This window comes from Cibotium barometz, chromosome 45 (assembly GCF_041138505.1).
Source record: "Cibotium barometz isolate CiBa-2024 chromosome 45, ASM4113850v1, whole genome shotgun sequence".
NCBI lineage: Eukaryota > Viridiplantae > Streptophyta > Polypodiopsida > Cyatheales > Cibotiaceae > Cibotium > Cibotium barometz.
Genome location: NC_141090.1, coordinates 8497999 through 8519217, shown reverse-complemented (window position 1 = coordinate 8519217; position 21219 = coordinate 8497999). Strand labels below are relative to the sequence as shown.

The 21219-nt window shown below is 45.2% G+C and overlaps 1 protein-coding gene across 4 annotated transcripts in view; it reads left to right on the top strand.

The window, feature by feature from the left end:
• The window catches only part of LOC147612387 (TOM1-like protein 8), a 156500-nt gene extending 138627 nt beyond the window's left edge, over positions 1–17873 (top strand). For all 4 annotated transcript variants that reach the window (XM_086783003.1, XM_086783007.1, XM_086783005.1 and 1 more), the window contains exons 9-10: positions 13287–13466; positions 16041–17873. In XM_086783003.1, coding sequence (XP_086639129.1) covers positions 13287–13466; positions 16041–17328 — 1468 coding nt within the window. In that variant the 3' untranslated portion in view covers positions 17329–17873. The remainder of the gene's footprint in view (positions 1–13286; positions 13467–16040) is intronic.
• The last annotated feature ends 3346 nt before the right edge of the window (positions 17874–21219 follow it).

Sequence of the window (21219 nt, the reverse complement as noted above, 5' to 3'; positions counted from 1 at the left end):
TTCGGGCGGTGCCCGTGTGGATTCCGGCCATGCACACATGGTGTGTTATGATGGCAGGCGGAATATTTTCAAGTACAAGAATGATGATAGGTGGTTCTCCAAGTTTACATGTGCACAATGCATAAATGATGCATGCCATAACTTTATTTTCCTTTGTGTGACATTGTCTTGCTGCCTGGACAATGCTTGTTATTTTGGCTTGTGAAGTCCGAAGGACCGGGGACGCCCGAGCACCTTGTGGACGCGTGTGTGCACTCCTGTTTGGGCCTAAAACTGTGGGCTTATGGGTTTTGCAGGTGGTAAGTGCGTCCACACTCAATTTACAGCTTATTTCATTTACTACTAAAGTGTATTGGTTTGCAGGTCCACACTCATTAATAAGTGGCCGGACAACTTATAATGCGTTCGCATTTGGTTGGACCAAAATTAATGAAGTCCGGACAACTTATGGCCATTTCCCATTTGGTTGGACCTAAACTTATACAAACAGGACAAATGGAGCACTATGGGCTGGACACCTACCTGGACACCTTATGAGGACACTTGTCAGCCTGTATGTGTACCCACCAAGCCCCTTAGGTGGCACTGGAGAAAGGCGCCTCCTTCAAGAGGCCTTTTGGGCTATTTTATTCATTACTCAACACATTGGAGAGCTGGTTGGAGCTTTGGGAGTTGCTATAGGGCTGGTTGCTTGCTTCCCGGACTCACACAAGCTTGGATAATGATCCCCACACTCTTCTAAAGGGCTGGTTGGTAAATTTCAGACCTGTATTTTCTGGTTATTGCGAGTTTTGGGCTGGTTACAGGTGTCCAAAGTCAACTTGGACAGTACAGGACAGCTCTAGGGACCTCCACAGGGCTGTAGGACCCCTTACAGGTGGATTTCTCGCGATAGAAAGTTGCTGTTTTGGACTGGTTATTGCACAAAACAGGCCGGACAGCAATGGAATATGTGAGCATGGATGTGTCTCAAGGATTCCTGGTATAACAGGTGCTTAGGGCAAGCATTGGGGACACTTGCTCGCGGAGAACACAGGTTTCTGGATCAGTTTCTCGCGTGGAAACAGGGCCTAAAGATCCATTTACATCTTGTGCAGGGCGGAGTACCTGTGAGGATTGTGATACTCTTGTGCAGGGCGGATGTACCTGTGAAGAGGCTTGTGCAGGGCGGATGTACCTGTGTGTAGGGCGGATGTACCTACAGATTCTCTTGTTTGAAATGTATTCATTCATGATGTATTTGGAAGAATCAGGTGCAGGCTGGTGGTGAATCCCCAGGCACCCGTAATCTTGTACTTTGCAGACTCTTTTGGTAATATAACCTAAAGGGGGGGGGTCAGCCTATCATCGGCCCCTTTATGTGGTGTACTGTCATTTTCAGCTTTGTGGTTGTAATGCTCAAGTGTTAAGTGCTCAGAATCTTGTTCACATTTATACGATTCCAATACACGCGTCCGCCTCCCGTTACAGACCACACTAGTGGTCATTCTGCTTCGAGCGTCTACTTCAAACGTCGACTTCGAATCTATTTTTTTAGTACTGTTTTCATATGTACATGGACATCATCTGGTTCTTGGAACCCATGGAGCATTGTATTTATTAAATACTCCCAATAAATATATCATATATTGAGGGGGGGTCTGCCCGTTCCGGCCCCAGTGCTGGTGTCCATCTTTCCATTTCATTTTCATTTTAATTTCAAGTTGAATTAAGTTGTCCATTTCAAATTGTGGTTTTAAAGTTGTGCTATTAAAGCGTGTGGGTGTCCAACGGAGTCTTCCCACTTGACGGGATCGGTTTCACCCGCCCTGTGCTTTTATGTATCCAGCCAATTGGAGAGAGAGAGAGAGAGAGAGAGAGAGAGAGAGAGAGAGGGAGAGGAAAAGTCTCCTGTCCATCTCCCGCCTGCCAACCTGCTGTGTCGACTGCCTCTCTTTCCAGCCCGTGAGCAGTACAGTTTAGCCTGCCTGTCCGCCAGCCAGAGAGAGAGAGAATGAAAACCTGCGTCTTTGTCTCCAGCCAGCAGCCCTTTCTCCACGTGCAGCATCCAGCCCGACTCTCCAAAAAGCCACACCTAATATTAGCATGGGCTTCCCCTAAAAAGGGCCACGATTCCCTTCTAAAGGTTTTTCTCCTAATTTTAAAGGTGTTTAACCTTTGTCACCTTGTCCCCTCCACACATTCTCTCTCTCTCTGTCCGCCAGCCAGAGAGAGAGAGAATGAAAACCTGCGTCTTTGTCTCCAGCCAGCAGCCCTTTCTCCACGTGCAGCATCCAGCCCGACTCTCCAAAAAGCCACACCTAATATTAGCATGGGCTTCCCCTAAAAAGGGCCACGATTCCCTTCTAAAGGTTTTTCTCCTAATTTTAAAGGTGTTTAACCTTTGTCACCTTGTCCCCTCCACACATGGGGTTTTATTAGTTTTTTTTAAAAAAAACTCGTCCCCTTGTCCCCTAGTGTGAACATTAAAAAAAAAATGTCTTGCTCACCGACGACCATGCTTACACTTATGCTGCACAAATTCACAGGGTCGTGACATACCCCCCTCTTGAAAAATGGGCAAGTGTCCTTGATTCCATTCTGGTGATACAGCAAGACATCCTAAGTAGAACCACCATGATAATGAAGGCTGTCCAATTCAGTAAGATATCAGCCATGTGATCCAACTAAAAGTGAAAAGTACAATATGGCAAGATCAGTGTCCCAATCTCTCTAAGCCATGCATATGTAGCAACATTCACTGCAAGCCAATGGTGTAGTAATAGTCCAAGTTGTATACCACTGTGAACCATACATAACCACAATATCCAATGTGACTAGTACACATATATCATAGAAGTCCCATAAGCAGATGTATTGTCAGTTGTGAGTACCTTCGGGTGAGACAAAAGTTTCACCAAGCGACCTGTAGATGACATCCGAGCCTGTCTGTATCAAGGGAGGGGAGGTGCTACCTCCCTCTTGAGCATCAGGCAATGCTCCAGACCTATGCTGTATTGAACCTGAATGAGTTGTAGCAAGAGTCGGCTCCAACTCAAAGGCATGAAGATAAAGCTGCAATACCTGAGGTGAATCTGCTAAGTCACCCTCCTCCATCCACTTCGCATCCATCGGTGAATAGTTCTTGAACTTCACAAGATATCAACGGGAAACTTTACCTCGTACCGTTCTTTCCTTATGTGCCAGTATCTACTCGGGAATAAGAATCTCATCAAGTTCCTCCACTTCCGGCTGAGCCTCATCTGATACATCCTCAGGCACATCCCCACGGAAACTCTAAGTAGACTCACATGAAATGCATTGTGAATCCTCTAGTGATCTTCTGGTAGCTTCAAACGATAGGCCACCTCACCGATCTTTTCCAAAACTTGAAAAGGTCCATAGTAGCGCATGCTCAACTTAGGGAATAAGCGCTCTTTACCCTTTGTCACCATTTGGTCCATCTCCATTGTTGGAGCCACTTCTATGGGACTGTCACTCCATAGAGTGGCCAGATTTATGCCATGTTCACATGGGGCCAAGCCAGTGTCCCATGTGAAAGGGCCAGTTTTATGGTGTCACATGGACGGGAGCCAGATCAGTGCCACCCGTGTGCGACCAGTGCTGCGTCACATGGACGGGAACCAGTTTTGTGTCACCCGTGTGTGATTTGCTTCGTGCTGTATGTATGGTAGCCTGTTGGTGCCACCCGTGTATGGCCAGGATGGTGTCTTACCTATGGGACCTATGTTTCCGGAGTTCTTCAAAGACTGTGGTCAAATGCTCCCCAGGCTGCTCCTCTGAGCGTGAATGCATGATCCTGTTAACAAGAATGTGTCCACAAACGCTCTCTGAGGCCGGAAAATCCTGTCCATCCTCTTGTTAAAGGTGGCGGTAGCATTTGACAAGCCAAAGGGCATGAGCAAGAACTCATATAGCCCAAAGTGGTTCGAAATGTTGTCTTGTGCACATCTTGGGGTCTAATGCGTATCTGATGATACCTACTTTTCAAGTCTTTCCCACTAAAGACTGTTGAGCTCTGTAAGCGGTCCAATATGTCATCAATCCTCGGAATAGGGAATCGATTCTTGATGGTGTTCTTGTTTAGCGTCCTGTAATCTATACACATGCGCCAAGAACCATCTTTCTTTTACGCTAGGAGCACAGGTGAGCAAAAGGGTGATGAGCTTGGCTGAATCAACTCTTTTCTCAACAACTCCTGTACCTGGCTCATAATTTCCTCTTGTTGGGCTGCACTAACATGGTACGGCGGTCTAGTTGGTGGGGTACTCCACGGAATAAGATCAATAGCATGATCTTCTGGCCTTTGCAGAGGAAGTTCCCTAGAGGCACTCATGTGGGAAATTAGTCCTGTCTTTATCTAATATAGACAAATTAGATTGAGATTCATCATCTTTTGCATCCTTAACAAAAACCAAAATGTGCTCTTTTCCTCTATGAGTCAAAGTAATCTTCTTGTTGTACGTATCCACCACCGCATGTACTCTATGGCACCATGACATACCTAACAAAACATCACACCCATCAAGTGACATGATATAAAATTCGTCATTGTCCACATAACCCTGCACATGAAGCCTCAGCTTCCCAATAATAGGGGTAACAGGTTCTGCATACCAAGTACAAAGCATTCTGATCTCTAACTTTGTCCCATGGTATTGACAACTCAGTCTCCTCACCACTTGGCTATTCTCCAATAAGATCAGGAACTAACCCTGCAGAAGGCTTTGCTTTCTTAGACTTGGGTTCCCCTTTAGTGTGAAAGTCCTTATTGGACTTGCGCTTTGGACAATTGAAAGACATGTTCCTCTTCGGTACAGAAAAAGCATTTCTTGGCATCCAACAAAGCCTGCTTCTCCTCAGGAGTTATCTTGGGTATTGGTAACATCTTACTCCGCTTCTCTACACGCACTGTTGCGTCCTGAGATGCATGCCTTGACTTCTTAGTTTTCTTGCCAGTGCTTTTGCTACCCTTAAATCTAGTTGAAACCCAGTTAGTAACGCATTTGCCGTGATGGCATTCTCTATCATCTGCGACATATTTGTTCACGCACTTCCTTGGGCAACCCACAACAATACTTCTCAACCTGCTCAGGCAGTGGCACTGCATGATAAGAAGTAATTGGGAGTAAAGCTTCCCAAAATGTCTTGTTATAATCCTCAAGATTCTCACATTTCGATGCATCCAACTTATGCCATGCTGCCATTACATCCACCTCAAATGTAGATGTGAACCACACGGAAGAGGACACCTGTTTAAATCGTACCCAAGTAGATGGTGCTATGCCCTGCAAAAGAAGAGTGGACTAGCACTGCAATGCATTGATCTTGAGAAAAGTCATGACTTTTCTCACTTTCGAGGACTCCATGTAATTTCCACCAGAAAAAGCAGCATCAAACTGCTATAAAATGGTAAGAGCCTTGAGCCTATCTTTGGCCCCACTGAATGTGTCAAATTTCACTGCAGCTCCCCCTTCCTTATAATCCTTCGCCTTCCCCATGGGCGTTAGATTATCGTAAGGAAGTGGGTTCAAAAGATTGCTACCCCGTGCATTCATGCCCATACTAGGGTCAACATTGCCAGTTCCCACACCTTGCATACCATGCAATCTTGCTAATCCTCCCATGTTTCCAATTATACCACTATGCATACCGGGCTGCATGCCCCCATACATGTTTCCTTCCATTTGGGGTTGCATGCCCCCATTCATATTCCCTTACATTCCGGGCTGCATACCACCATACATGTTGCCTTGCATGCCAGGCTGAAAACTAGCTCCAAAATTCCCTTGCATTCCCATACCTCCTTGAGGGTCACCCCCAATCATAGATTGCAACACAAAACCACCGCCAAAATAGCCTGGATGCATTGATTGTTGCGGAATAGGTGGCTGCCTGAAAAAGGAACTCTGTGGGTTTGCACCATAAGTGTTCTACATGTTGGAAAACTGTCCAAAAGCAGGATCTTGTCGGAAGGCACCACTATTGCCCTGAGGTGGGCTCCTAGAATGCACCTTCTTCTTCTTTTTAGGCTCAGAAGGGGCCCTCATAAATTCAGCAAACTTCTCACTTTGTGTGAGCTGCATGAGCACATCCATTGCCCGTGCCAAACGGGCTTTGAATTGGGCATCCTCTTCCTGTTTACTTGGCATATCTTCTGGCTGCGTTACATCCTCATAACGTGCATCTGTTGCAGCCTGTTCTCCTGCAAGTATATCCTCAGATTAAGTCCTCTCAGGAGTGGTTTGTTGCTCTTCTTTATGATCATAGTCATAGTCATCCTCATAGTCTGACATCTTGCTGAAATTTTCAGCAATGACTTTCCTCGAGACAACCAGGAGCTCACCCCCCTTAAGAAAGTTGGTGATGGTCCCCGCAACGGAACTTTGAAACCGGCCTCTGGTATAAACCAAAGTGCAGTATACTAGCAGTCACCCAAACACAGTTGTAATCCAGCAAATAAGACACATAAAAGGGAGCTAGAGTGCTCCTACACAAAAAGAACAGCGACACCTGTTGGCCCCAAAGCTTGGCACCCTTTTCGGTATTTCTTTATTCAAATTCAATGGAAGTGTTTAACTGAATACATCATGGCCATTCATGGCTTATACATATGCCTGCGCAAACTGCTAGTCCTCTGGACCTCTTAGCATAGAGGTTTCACAGAGTCCTGTGCCCCAAAACACCACACTGTTATTCACCTCTAATCAGTGAAGATAGTACATCCATGAGGCCCTGTAAACATGGTCAATTTGCCCATGCACGTAAAACACAATCATGAAACAGTCCATGAACCCTTCCTGAATCATTCAATTGTTGCTCCTGTTTCTGCCCTCTTGGGCTGCAAATTCCTCCTCTCACAAGGAACCGAGTGAAGAACCGCCGAACAGCCCTCTGACCGGAAGAAAGAGAAGCTATGTACTCCTGAGGCTCTTATGCATGTGACCAAAGCAGCCACCAGCCTTGCCTCAATATCTATCTTCACCAAGACGGAGAGAGAGAGAGAGAGAGAGAGGCTTCATCCCACGCCTCCGCCTGCAACCTGGGTGTAGCTTCGGGTGTTGCCCTTGCAGTCCAACAACTCACGAAAAGAGAGAGAGAAGATGGGAGAAAGCGAGACTTGCTGTCCTGTAGTCCTGTCCGCCGGCCTTCTCACAAAGAGAGAGAATCGTTCACGTGCAGATTGCCCGCCCTGTACTTTTATGCAGCCAGCCAATCGTCGAGAGAGAGAGAGAGAGAGAGAGAGAGAGAGAGAGAGAGGGGAAAAGTCTCCTGTCCAGCTCCCGCCTGCCAACCTGTTGTCGACTGCCTCTCTGTCCAGCCCGTGAGCAGTACAGTTTAGCCCGTCCGTCGCCAGCCAGAGAGAGAAAGAATAAAAACCTGCGCCTTTGTCTCCAGCTAGACCTTTCTCCGCGTGCAGCATCCAGCCCGACTCTCCAAAAAGCCACACCTAATATTAGCGTGGGCTTCCCTTGAAAAGGGTGACGCACCAAGCAAGGTGGAGATCTCAACCAAATAGGAGCTTTGTGCTGCGAATAGGGTCCCGAATGAGAGGATGTGAAAAAGATACCAATGTCCCACTCTCTTACAAACTGGGCGCGCTTCCTCTCCACAACCCTTGAAGATCCCTGGATTTTGGCCCAGGTAGCCATAATGGTGTGAATAATATCACTCCAAATCCTGCAAAGACACTGAGAAACAAGAACGGGAGTACCCTCAATGGCCTCGGTGCATCTAGCCTTCCAGATATTTCAGGTTGAGATACTAGCAATAATCTCCCAAGAATTGTCTAACCTCTGTGCCGGAGGTACAAAGTGTGAAAGTGGCAAATCCTGAAGACAACACTGCCGAGCAACTCCTTGCCTTACCATAATGGCCAAGCTCTTGTCAGTCCCCTCGAACCTCAGCTGAGGCCGTGACTGTGTCAACCAAATGATAGAACCAAAAGAAATGATAGCATTACTCTTAATTCTACCAAAGAGGTGTGCAATCGCAGACCAAATCCTCTGTGCTTCCCTGCATTCCCATAAACAATGGTAAACTGGTTCCGAAACTCTTGCACATCTAGGGCATGCTGGGCAAGCACCAATAATAGACCTCCACTGATTGGTGGCCAAACCACCATGAAGGGAAACCCAGATAAAGGAGGAAATCTCTGGCTTCCTTTCTGGAAAAAAAAAGGGCGACGATTTCCTTCTAAAGGTTTTTAACCTTTGTCATCTTGTCCCCTCCACACATGGGGTTTTATTAGTTTTTTTTAAAAGAAAACTTGTCCCCTTGTCCCCTAGTGTGAACATTAAAAAAAAACTGTCTTGCTCACCGACCACCATGCTCACACTTATGCTGCACAAATTCACAGGGTCGTGACAATAGCGACGAACAACTCAATGAGGCGAAGAGCATGGGGCACACATATGATGATGTATTCTAGTGATGGCAGGCAATTGTAGAGACCCTAGAATGAGCTGAAACCCTAGCTATGATACCATGTTAAATTACATGGTGTGGTGATGGAGCATGTCTTGGATTTGGAGTTGATGAGGGGATCGTGGTCAACATCTAGGGGACTGAGGGTTGCTGGCATGTTGGAATGTAGAGGCGTGGTCCGAGGTAACTCTTGTCGAGTGAGGTGCACGACGTGTATGCGCGTCCTACTCCTTGGTCCGGAAGAAGCTCATGATGGTTGGCTGGCAAGGGATGGGTTGGGGTGGCTGGGGCCAAAGCTCCCTCAAGAAAGTGTTCGTGTGTCTGAGGAGCTCGTGCAGGAAGAGCCCTAGGCCTTGAGTGCTAGCTGTCTTGAGGACTCAGGGCAAGCATGGGTACCAATATGGATACATGTGTCTGATGCGATGGAGGTATGTGACTCTCTGGAAGAGTGAATCCACTATCATCGGGCGTGCAACAAAGTTTGCGTGGATAATCTGGTGTGGGACTGATGGTTTGCTGCGGATCATATGGGAGAGCATATGACCAGGAGCCTCACAACTCGCTGCTAATCCTCATCTGATAAATTTGGCTTCTAGAAGGCTGCTCCATACAGTGTTGAGGGTGTCAAAAAGCCAACCCTTTGTCCTGGGCTCTTGGAAATGTGCTTGGAAGCACTATCGCTCAAGTAAGCTGCATATCCCCGTGCCGCTTTCGCATGTGCTACGAGAAGCATGATGAAGCATGGGGCACTGAAAGTGACACCAAGGTAGACATAGGATGCAACAATTTGCATAGGATCCCCTCTGTATTTGTGAAGCTCAATCTGGATGAGGAAGGGCGGGAGGTATTGAAAATTTCAATACCTTGGTTTTCCAAGGTTAACAGTGAGGTCCCGCTGAGTGCAAAAGTCCTGTAAGGCATCCAAATGTCTATGAAGCCCCTAGGCTGAGTCCGAGGAGGATGATGTCATTTGCATAACGTAGAAGGGGATCAATATGCTTGCCAGTGTGGGACCAGCCCCACGTGACAGACTCATAGAGGGCGACGATGCTCCAAACCATGCTATATGGGACTCCTATCTCCTGTAGACACTGTAGGCGGCGGGTGGAGGGTGAAGATGTGGACAAGGATAGGGTAGCTCTTGCGAAAGTCTGCGTGTCTTGAAGCTTTGCATCCCTGTCTCTCTGTAAATGAACTGAGCTCGCCTCTAGCACCGATCCATAGAGTTTGGCCAATGTGTGGCCTGTCATGATCGTCTTGTAATTATTAGGATCAAGTGGATCTCCGGTTTTGAGGATGGGTGTGATGGTGTTTGCGGTCCAAGTGGGTGGAAATCCTTCACAAAGGGCTCTATTAAAGATGTACTCAGCAGTGACTCCCTCATGATCCTGCGCTTGGATCCATTGTACGAGGAACAAAGATCACCCACTTTCTCGGGTGGTGATGATAGGACTGACGTGGCATACACGCATCAGGAGGGCCAGACCATACAGGAATCTCGGAACAACAACAGGCGCTACACCAACAATCAGCATGACATCAACAATCAGCCTTTCGAGGGGCATTTGTGATAGTGAAGGTAGTGGGGTGGCACTTCGCAAGATTCATGGCAGATGCTGCACTGTCAGGAGGACGTCTACATCAGGATGAGGGAGGAGATTTACGAGGGCCAATGCAGCATGCTGGTTCCTCACGACATTGGGATTTTGGGACACTCAAGTAGGGGTCTTGTACTCCAAACCTAGTCAAAACCAAAAGATATGTAAAAATAGGAAAATATGCACCATTTTAACTCTGTCGCGTGCATATACCCCACAACAGCCATCTCTCTCTCTAGCTCTGTCTTCTGCCTGCCCACCAGCACCCACCAGCAACCGTCTCCTATCTCTATCTCTCCGTATGCGCTACACCCACCAAGCAACTGCAGTATCGGCCATCCATCTCTCTCTCTTCCCCCCCCCCCCCCCCCCCCCTCCTATCTCGCTGGCACACCGCCAAGTGACAACAGCGCCTCTCCAGCTCTCTTTTCCGCCTGCACCCACCCAGCAGCTGTCCAAGCGCCATCATCATCTCCGTGTCTCCCTCCCGCCTGCTGCCAGACAGCACCACAGATACACGTCACACGCTATGTGTATCACGATCGGCTACCTCAGGGTATCCTCCCACCGCCTCATAGTAGAGACTGGCAGAGCTGAGGATATCCCACATGAGGAGATGACATGCAGAGTATGCACCACAAGAGCAGTAGAGAATGAGGCCCATTATATGTTCAGTTGCTCGGCTTACTACGAGATACGGGGGATATTCACTTCCTCTTCCGAGAGGGATTAGGACCACTCATACGGGTGATATAGTTTGAGGCTTGGGCATGTACTTGATGGAGCTCAGACGACACAAGGATGTAGTGTTGAGGTAGCATACTGAGAGACAGCCCCGGCTCCCGACATGACACCTCACAGAGAGCCATCGCAGATTTTTGTGGTACACACGTCCACATCGGAATCCACTGCCCACAACAGTTCCTCTACTACGACATCAGAGCCCACGACCCGTACCCACGGTCCAGCTCCACGCCCCAGACGAGTTCTTAGTGAGAGAGCTCCATCCATTCTGCAAGCTAGACGACCCCGACCCAGAGCATCAGGTCCCTCCACCACACAAAGATAGATCTGTGAGGTTCTCCGCCGCATGACATGCTCCCATCACAGTCTTGACATTCGCTCCACCATCAGATCGGTTCTGGCCGAGGCGGGTATCATCATTAGCTGATCACAACATATCTCACTCTACATAGGATCATCTTGATCACATGTACTGTTAGATGTTTTCATTTTACTTTTGCTTTCAGTTTTCCATGGCTCAGTATATCCCTGGTACCATTGTATTACTTTTGGTCTTATAGGCCCTTGGGGTCTTCCGTAGACGTTAATATGACTTTCTTTCTTTCTCTCTGCGCCTTGCACACCCACCAACCGCCACCATCTCTAGCTCCATTTGTGTGGCCCGCCTGCTGCCCGACAGGTGCCGTTCTCTCTTTCTCGCCCATCTGCTGCCCGACAGCCACTGCATCCCTCTCTCTCTCTCTCTCTCTCTCTCTCTCATGTTTCATGTTCGTGGTATTCCATGATGAGATTTCCATGGACAGTTTTGTATCACTCCCGTGAGAGAGTTTCTGTTTTATTTTGTGTTCCATGATGAGACATGCCATGGACATTATTGTAGCACTTTGGTCTCATAGGCCCATTGGGTCTTTAGTAGACGCTTAATATATCTATCTTTCTTTCTTTCTTTCTCACTTGCCTGCTGCCTGACAAAGCCCCCGTCTTTTTTTTTCTCTCTCCTGCCTGCGCACGCTAGCCTTTTGTTAGGCACCGACTTTGCTCATGGCCATAAGGAAAAGTACAGACCTCCTGAATTTTCATTTTCATAGCAGCACACAGGTTTTTGCACACACCCTTTTCCGGATAATAAATCAATGGATGAAGATGTTGATTTCAGGAGGAGGGGGTGTATGTGATGGTGGTATTTCTATCCAGGATACCATGGGGCTTTGGGCATATCATATGCGTCAGCGCACCAAAGTCATGTTTCTATATGGGGAGGAAGTGCGAGTGATGCATGGCATGGACCCTTACCTAGGCAATCAGGCACATGGTAGGCATGTTAGGCCTCCAAGGTTTTTCGATTGGGTCCCGGGTGTTATGTGCCATGTGCCAACGGGTTATGCCTGCCCCACCTTGACGGCGACATGCCGGGGTGGGAAAACGGGATGACAGAGATGAAATAATGGAAATAGCAAGCCACGACGAGACAGAAAGCCATGTTGAGCTGACGAGCAACGAGGCTAGGCTGGCGGGATCATGGAAATGTGAAGGTTGAAACATGCCGAGCTGACGCGTGCTAAGGGGCCAGGCCGGCTAGACATTTAAAGGGTGACACCCGACAACGCATGACATGGAACAACACATTCAATGGCTTGAAGAGCTGAAATGATATGGTTTGATGGGAAATTGGATTGCCAATTTGGCATGTGGCCTGAAGTCCGGGTACCACACTTTGAGTCCTCACTACTGGAATAGTGCACACTCATGTGTGAACCACTCTTCAAACTTGAGACCACCTTTAATGTAATAATTGGGCGATCTCAGTCCAAGTGTACCACACTTTGGGTCTTGACTAGAATAGTACACACTTGTGTGGGAACCATACTAACGGGAGCTTCAAATCCGGGACCACCTTTATGTAATAATTGGGCGATCTCAACCCCAGTGACATTCTTCATTTTCGTTAACTATCTGATTTGTCAGAGTTTGTTTGTGGGGTTTTTTTTGGGGGGGGGGTGTGCAGAGGTAGATGCCTTTGTCGATGGGGTCTCTACGCATGACAAGACGGAAGAGCGCTGCTTCTATTTAGATAAAGTTTAGTTGTGGGGATTGGATCCACTTTTAAATTTCTTAAAACCACTAGGCTGTTCTTTACCAGCTCATGGATCTGGGGCAATGATCACCTTCCAACAGAGTTTTTGTAGACATCATCATGACCACACTTCTTGTCTACATGATCTTAGTTGTGATCTTGTTTTGTGATTACATGCGATTTGTCATGTTAATTGGAGAATTCAAGTAACAACGAAAAACCTTTTGTGTCCTGGCTTGTTCTTGTAAAGAAAAGGTTCTTTGGATCACAGTGGATGATGATGTGAATAGCAGGGTCTTAACAGGGAATTGATACTTTGCATGGGTGTACAATAGCACTAGAATTATGATTTAAGGGAGTTTGTCTGGTTATTTGGTGGAGATATGAGCTACCATATTTCTGGTTTTCTAAGGTGCACACTAAGCAGGTTCCTGTATAAACAGGGATGAAGAGCTTCTACGCCAAGGCTTATCTTTGAATGATGATTTGAAAAGAGTGCTGGCAAAGCATGATGTCATTGCATCAGGAGCTCCTTTGCTACAGGAGCCTCCATCTGCCCCCCCTCTTATCGATAACCAGTCACCAGAGGATTCGGATGATGTGTTATCTCACCTTTCTCACAGGTAAAGAATCTTGTTCTTGAAAAAACCTGTTTTATTGTTCCATGGCTTCACTTGGTAATAGAATGGTGTAAAACAACTCTCTTTATTTATTTTCTTAATGTCAAACCTGTTCCTTGGATTGTAACGCAACCTTGGTACCTACAGTTTGCTTTTGAACTGAGGGTTTGTGTGTGGGTATCTCCCATTTTATGAAGTCTACGTACAATGGGAGGTTATATCATGTTGGTAATGGTATATATCTCTGAGATAGAATTGAATATGCATGTATTGTTTACTTGAATGTATGTGTGCATTGTACATAGACATGCACATAATTGTGCACGTAGTGAATGAGGAGTAAGATAATATACAACGTGTGTTTCTTAGGCATATACAACTAAGCTATTATTTTTCTTTTATTTAGTTTCTGGAAACAAATAACTAAAAAAAAAAGAGATGAAAAAGAGCAGAGTGAAAAGCTATAGCAGGTGTACCAGAGCTGCTGATTACTTTATACAAGCCAAAAGTGATGCAAGATCATCCTGTCATCCCATTCCCTCATGAATACATTATGCTTTTCTTGTGCAGATCTGGAAGTTTCCTAGATACAAGCCCAAGTGGGCATGAGAGTGTATAATATCTGCAGAAATGTTGCATATCTTTTGAGTGTGAAAGGTTTGAGTGCCGCATTAGACTCTGCATCTAGCCCTCTAAATCTGCAGAGCTGTAACACTGACAATTCTCTCTCAGTAAGAGTCCACCCTGCCTTAGAGTGCATCTATGAACCACTCTGTAAAATCCATGAAAACAAGGTCACGATCCCTAATCTAATAAAACTTTGTGGACTAGATTGGGTTAACCAAGCTAGAGTCACAATGTGATCAACCCTGTGGCTTCTGAAACTACTATTTAGACAGGCAACTAAGCACCAAATCAAGTGAGAGTCTCTGCATCAGACCTGAAATTTGTAACCCTGCCCTAGACATCAAAATTTTCAAAATTGAAGGCCTAGGTGCTATCTTGGCCTTGATTTGAAGCCCACTATTAAAGAAAATTTGCTTTTATGGCCTTTATTTGCAAGCTTCTTATGGCTTTGATGCCATTGCAACCTTAAAGTTTCAGGCCTGCTCTGCATCCTGAAATGTAATGCTGAACTGACTTAGAAGTAGCCTGTTATCTAGGGCAAGATGGGTCTGCACCAAGAACTGCTCTTTAGTGATGAACTGGAAGCCCACCATGCAAAAATAACTAGAATAAAACACAGCTACTGATTCCTAGAGATGTTTGTCAACAACCATAGCAGAATTACTGAGAGAATGGAGTTCCTCAGGAACCTGCTTCCACAGAGACTTAAAGATAAAAAAGAAGTGCATGAAGACAAACTGGAGTCGTGCACTCTGAAGCTATCCATTGGTCAAGATAAAGTCATAGGTCCAGTGATCTCTGAGACAAGCTTTTCATTTCCTTGCTGATGGAATTGAGTGTGACCAGTAACTGGCTGGCGCACAGCTCTGAAATAAAGGAAATGATGGAAGCTACTTTCTTGGATGGAGAAGTTGAAGCACTGAGCTGCAATGCTGTTAGCATGCGAGGGAAGTTGGAACATATAATAGGGACTGCTTGATAGAGACTGCTTCAACCCAAGAATGGATGAAACAATCTTTAAGCCTAACTTGCTTATAGTACCGATGCTTAACCCTCTGATCCGTTTTGTACCTACAATACATTTTGTACCCACACTTCAATTTCCAACAGGGAGAATATTGATGTATGTACATGTGAATGTATGCATGATTGTAAAAAACAAATGTAGTAATTGATGTACTTCAGGAAGAAGGGGAACCTCCATAACATTTAGGGTTGGGGTATTGCTCACGATACACTAATTGTTCTTAACCACTATGAACTTAACAGTGTTTGTTTGAATTTCATGTAGAGATGTACCAGGGTTAAGCTGTCTGACAGGCCTAACAACTTCTCTCATTCTCATAAATAGTATACAGTGGACTGTGAGACAGGTTTCGGTAGTTGATTTACATGCTGATTAGTTGTGGCAAATATTGCCCACCTGCTTTATTAGAATGGCCCCATAAGGCACTACAGTACATTGGCTTTCTGGGAACGGGACAGCTGGTATTGTGGCCGAAAGGTTGCCAACAAAGCTGGTTGCTGAAGATGATGATGGTGGCGGAGAAGCTTCTTGCAAAGCTCATGTATAGAGTGTCCATTAGACCTCCTCTAGCATTTAGTTTGCCAATATCTGTCATTGCAGTCACCCTGGGCAGCCTACTGCATAAAGGTAAATAAGGTGAATTATGGCTAGTATTTGCCTGCTTGTGTCCTTCGTGATCTTTCAACAAACACAGCCACCAAGAGAGTTGGAAATAGTGGACAGACCTGTCTATAATGATCAGAGTAATGCTTTCTTGTTATTGCAGTCGTAAAGACAAGAGAGGTTATTTCTGCTTAGTAGTTTCTCTGTGATGTTTATGTGGAACTGTAAATCACGGGGGGCTTTTCCTCAGTATGCAAGGCTGTTGAAGTCCCTTCTCATTGAAACGTTATCTGAGCTCCCTCTTGTTTTTGCTTCTGCAGATCCACATCCAGGGCCAAGGCAAGTTCTTCCTCCAGTGGTTCTCAGCTGGCCCTACCTCCGCCTGTACAACTGCAGAACAAGATGGCACCTCCTGCAGCCACACGTGCTCCAACAATAGATCTCTTGAGCGGTGAATCGTTTCAGAGTGCAATTGAATCATCTTCTCCTGTACCTCCACCTAGTGCGCAGAACGTGCCATCTGCACTTTCAACTCTTTCCCTACAAGGGGTGTCAAGTCTTCACAGTAATGGAGCAGGGTTGCACTCCACACCACCAAGACCGACGGTTTACAACAGCATGCAGCAAAATGAGCAGAGTTATTTGCAACCCAATGGAATTCTTTCTGGTCAGTTCGGAGTATCTTATGAGCAGAGCAACTATGGCCAAATTCCTCAAGTTCATACCGCAAGCCAGTCACCTGGGCAGTTCAATAACAGCAATTATGTGGTGCCTTGGGCACAACCAACTGGGCCCCACTCAGGTTCATACCAACAAGCTTTACAGTTTGGTACAGAACAGGCTACTCCTCACCCCAGTGGGTCTTCATTGAGTTCACAACAAGCAGCTCTAATATATGGTACAAATCAGTTTGCTCCTCAGCAAACTGCATCTTCACTAAATCCTCAACACCAATCTATTTTCTATGGTACTGAGCAGCCCAATCCCCAACTAGCAAGGCCACAGCTCAGCTCCCCTTATGTAACTCAAGTACCAAACATGTCGCAACCTGGACCTTTCCAAGGTTATAGATCTCCTCTTCAATTGCAGCAACCATACAGATCTTCCCAAGTTCATCCAGAACAAAACCTGAATTCAGGTCCCTATGCATATACCCCCTTCTCTGCACAATCCCCGCAAGGTTTCAGTCCTCAGCCAATAAACAGCCATTTACCACCTGCACCTTGGAGTACTGAGAGCACACAAACCCCTATGGCCCAGCAAAGCTCAAATTTATATGGAAATGCCATGGTATCATCCCTACCTCAATCCGCTGTACAAGCTCCTGATGGGCAACAATTGCTTCAGCAGCAGCAAATGTTGTCTGCTGGGCAGTTCCCTCAGGTTGTCCATCCCAATTTAGCTGGCCAAATGCAAAGCCTTTCACTCCAAGGGCCAGGTAGCTATTACTCATCTATGCAACCACCAGGACCATACATGCAGCAACCTGACTACACACTGTTCCAGAAACAGGCTGTTCCTAAGAAAGAAGCAAAGGCAGAAGAGAGACTGTTTAAAGATTTGGTTGACCTGGCAAAGATAAACAAAGGAGGAACTTCAAGTAAATGATGCAGATATTATATTCTTTCGCTTACTGTCCGTGGTTGTCTGGAGATCAGTCTGCCCTCTCTTCAGATTGTTGTACTGTTCTGCAGTAGGTTCCTTCCTGTATATCAGTATTGTTTAAACGTGTAGTGTAAATGCTTGTGTGAACAATATAATAATGAACCAGCATTTTTTCATGTTTCACTGAAACTACAAACGCAGCTGTAACATTATCAAGAGACACTTTTGACACTTCTGATCATTGGGTAAGGAGAAGTTGATGAGGTTGTGATGACTTTTCCCTGCTGAGTAACCTTGGTGACTAAGAAGATGAATTGGGGGAATCATTTTTGATTTTTTACCTACACAATGAAGCACGCACATATACTCGTGTTTTTGTATAAGCAACAAAGTTTGTGTGGTTGTGCTTTAGCAGCCAGCAATAAGTACACTGTATTGACATGGCCCTTAATCATGCATCTAGATAACTGACATTTTCAGTTGAACAACAGCGATTTGTGGATAGCGCTGAAAGTTTCAAATAAAGCTTTAACGATTTTCTATGGATGCATTGAATGATTATGGGTCCGCTCGTTTTCTTGGTTTGATGGCTTGCATATGTTACTTATGAGTCAGTGAGATATTTGATATAGAAGTCAAAAAAGTGACTTGCCCAAGCTCTCCGTTCGTCAATTGTTTTGACTGCTAAGTGGCCCCAAAAGTCAATTTGAGTATTTCTATTGTTCGATAAATTCTCATATGGGGTCGTACCTATAATTCAATTATCTCAATTAATAATAATAATAATCATTATTATTTTCTACTCCTAACCTAGCTCTGATACCACCTTTAAGATACCTCCTGAACCCTTCAATCCTTTGTGGTAGGGAGGAATCTCACTGGTAAGTAACACCCCAAGATTTCTTATGAAGATTGCCTAATCAGGAGAGACAATTCTTGATTACCTGATACACAAGTACATTCATGGTCTTGGGGGTCTTTCCTAATATTTATTTATATTTTTCTTCTTTGGAAAGTACCCAACTAATTGGGTCCACCATACCAAATAATCATAAAATTGCATTACAACACAATCTGGAAAAAAAAACATCCCTTAACGCACCGAGTTACATGCAATCTAGGCATTGCAACCGTCGTGGCGATATAAGTTATCGCATATTGAAAAGGTGAAATGTCCCCTCACTCACCTATAATAAACATGAAACCTATCAAGCTCAAGTCTACAACCCTGAAAGGAACCCTCGCCTTGCTTTGTGGTGGGTTAACCATCATAAGCAGTTGCCCCAACTCCGTAATACTTAAAAGTTGGTTGCCCAAGGTGGGGGAATACCCAGTTGCCCCAAACCGATCACTTTGAAATGGTTATTCACAAGAGAACATGTCCCTTGATTTAATTTTACAACAACTTTAAAGCACATTACCAGTCTTGTCGAAATCTTGCATCCACATTTCACGTAGCAATCATGCAACAAACATATTCACATGAGAGAAATATCCTTTCTCTATTTTCTTAAAGAAAATTTTTCCTAATTAAATGCATTAGACAATTCTCTTTCCTTAATCAAAACCTCCAAGATTGGTCCACTTACATGATGAGGTGTCCAATATTTGCAACTCTACGGGAAGATGGTCTGGCCCATCACTTCGTTGGGGGACATTTATAGCTACCGCTATTTGAGGTTTAGTAGTATCCTCATCACCACGATCAATTATCCTAGGACGCCCACGTCCTCCGCGTTCCGCAAGTCCCTTATGAGAGCCATTTTTCTTTGTTGTGGTTGAATCTTTTCTTGTTGCCAAGAATTCACTCACACAGCTTGGGAGTCAAACAGAAAATCCTCTCTTAGGTAGAATATATTGAGAACCTTGAATGATTGAGAGAGAGATATGGGAGCGAGAGAGCAAGAGAGGTGTAAGTAGTTCGAGAGGAGATCAAGAGAGGGAGAGAGGGACTAGAGATTGAGAGAGAGCGAGAAGGAGACTAAGACACGGAGGGATAAGGGGTGGCATGGATCTAGCAGTGCAGAACTTGGTGGATCCTGATCTCACAGATTATCCACTGAAGGCTGTGAAAAGACTAGTGGAGGTAGCACTGAACTGTGTGCAGGAAGATCCAGCTGAGCGGCTCACCATGGTCGAGGTAGTCAAGGAGCTCGAGGCTCTCGTACAAGAAGACCCCACTGTGGTCAGCATGAACATAGAAATGGTTGAGGAGCGGTCCGAGTTGTATGGATGGCGATTACCAGTAATGCAACAAAGCTATGGGGGTTCATCATCATTTGAATTCAGTGGGAGCTATGGTGGGATGTCTAGACCCGTGCAGCCCAAGTGATCAAATATTGGGTTATTGAAGGGCAGCTCAATGCATGTGCAACCCATTGTCGCAATGCGCGGCAGGATTTGGGTGGCCCGCCACACGACTGGTGTGTGTGTAAGGCCATTCTTCGGAATGGTGCTTACCCTGGGGCACTTAGTTGGAAAAATGTGTGCTGAATGTTTGTATGCACTTAGCTTTTCAAAATTGCAGCCAGTTGGGAGAGGTATTTATTTGCTGAAATTATTTGGCTTGCCATGCAGTTTTACTTCCCGAAGGCAGCAAGCATGGCAAACTTGCAGGCCTCCTTTTTTTCTTGCTAAACTTGCTTTTTTTTTAAAAAGTTGCTTGTTGAACCTATTCTTGTTAAACTTGCTGTTTTTGTCATGGGGTCAACATGTCAAGAAGGTAGCACAACAAATAAATTGACATAGCTATATTTTTTATGGCTTGCTGTGTCATTGAGTAATTGAAGTATAGACAGTTTTCTTTTTCCTTGCGTGAAACTGTCTTGTTTTCTTACCTATGCTAGGTAGGAGACTATAATAAGGTCGGAGCGCTTGTTCTTATGCTTTAGAAAGTGGTTCTCATCACTCAGTTTGTGGAAGCTCATGCCCAAAAACCAACGACTGTTTTGGAGCTGTTTTCCATGCACAACGAGCTTATGGTTAATGTACATAACATAAATCATTGCAAAAGTCAATGTGAATGGTGGTTCTCATTGATCAGTGAGTGCTGCCCAAAAACTAACGAATTGTTATGCTTTGCACAACGTAATGTACATAAAAGGAATCATGATGGTAAAACACTTGAAAGAATCTCGTGGTTTTACCGTGCAATAAAATTGGCAGCACCAATGTACGTGCTCTTCTGATGTTCCCTGTAAACACCAAATGGATAACCAAATATGTTAGAGCTCACAATCTCTCCCAAGGTGAGTTAACTGTGAATAAAATGAAGACATTTCCAGTGACATTATGCTCAACACGGAGGTGAAAAGAGACATCGGGTCAGCGAGTAGTTTACTTGGTTGCACCAAACATGAGAGCTATTCTTTGCACAAATGATATTTTTTTTTGTGTGTAAAAAGTAACACGAATAGACACAAAACAAGAAATTTCATAAGGTTTATCAGATCAGATATGTTGATTTGGTCGAAACAATGTTGGATACATGTTAGCGTAAAAGGATTAAGAGAATCAAATAACAAAGAATGACAATTATTTACTAAAAAGCAAGGATAGGGGAACTGAACTATACCGATGAAGAGAGCTTGAAAAGGGCTTCATGTTGATGTAAAAGATTATAAGTTTAGTGTGAGGTGTCTTAGCCGCTTGTATCCATTTAGAATCCTCAAGACTCGCCTCGTTGGAACTTGAATCCTAATGAACAAAGATCCCTTGATTCGTTAGAACCTTGAGCCTTGGCGATGCACCGCTAAAGCACAATTGAATCAATGCCTTAGAACAGAAGCTACATAAGCTGGAAGAAGATCTACAAACCAATTCGGATGGGTGTTTACCTCGAAGTGTTCTTGGTATTTTGGCTTACTCTTGGGTGGACAGTAACCCAAGAGTAAA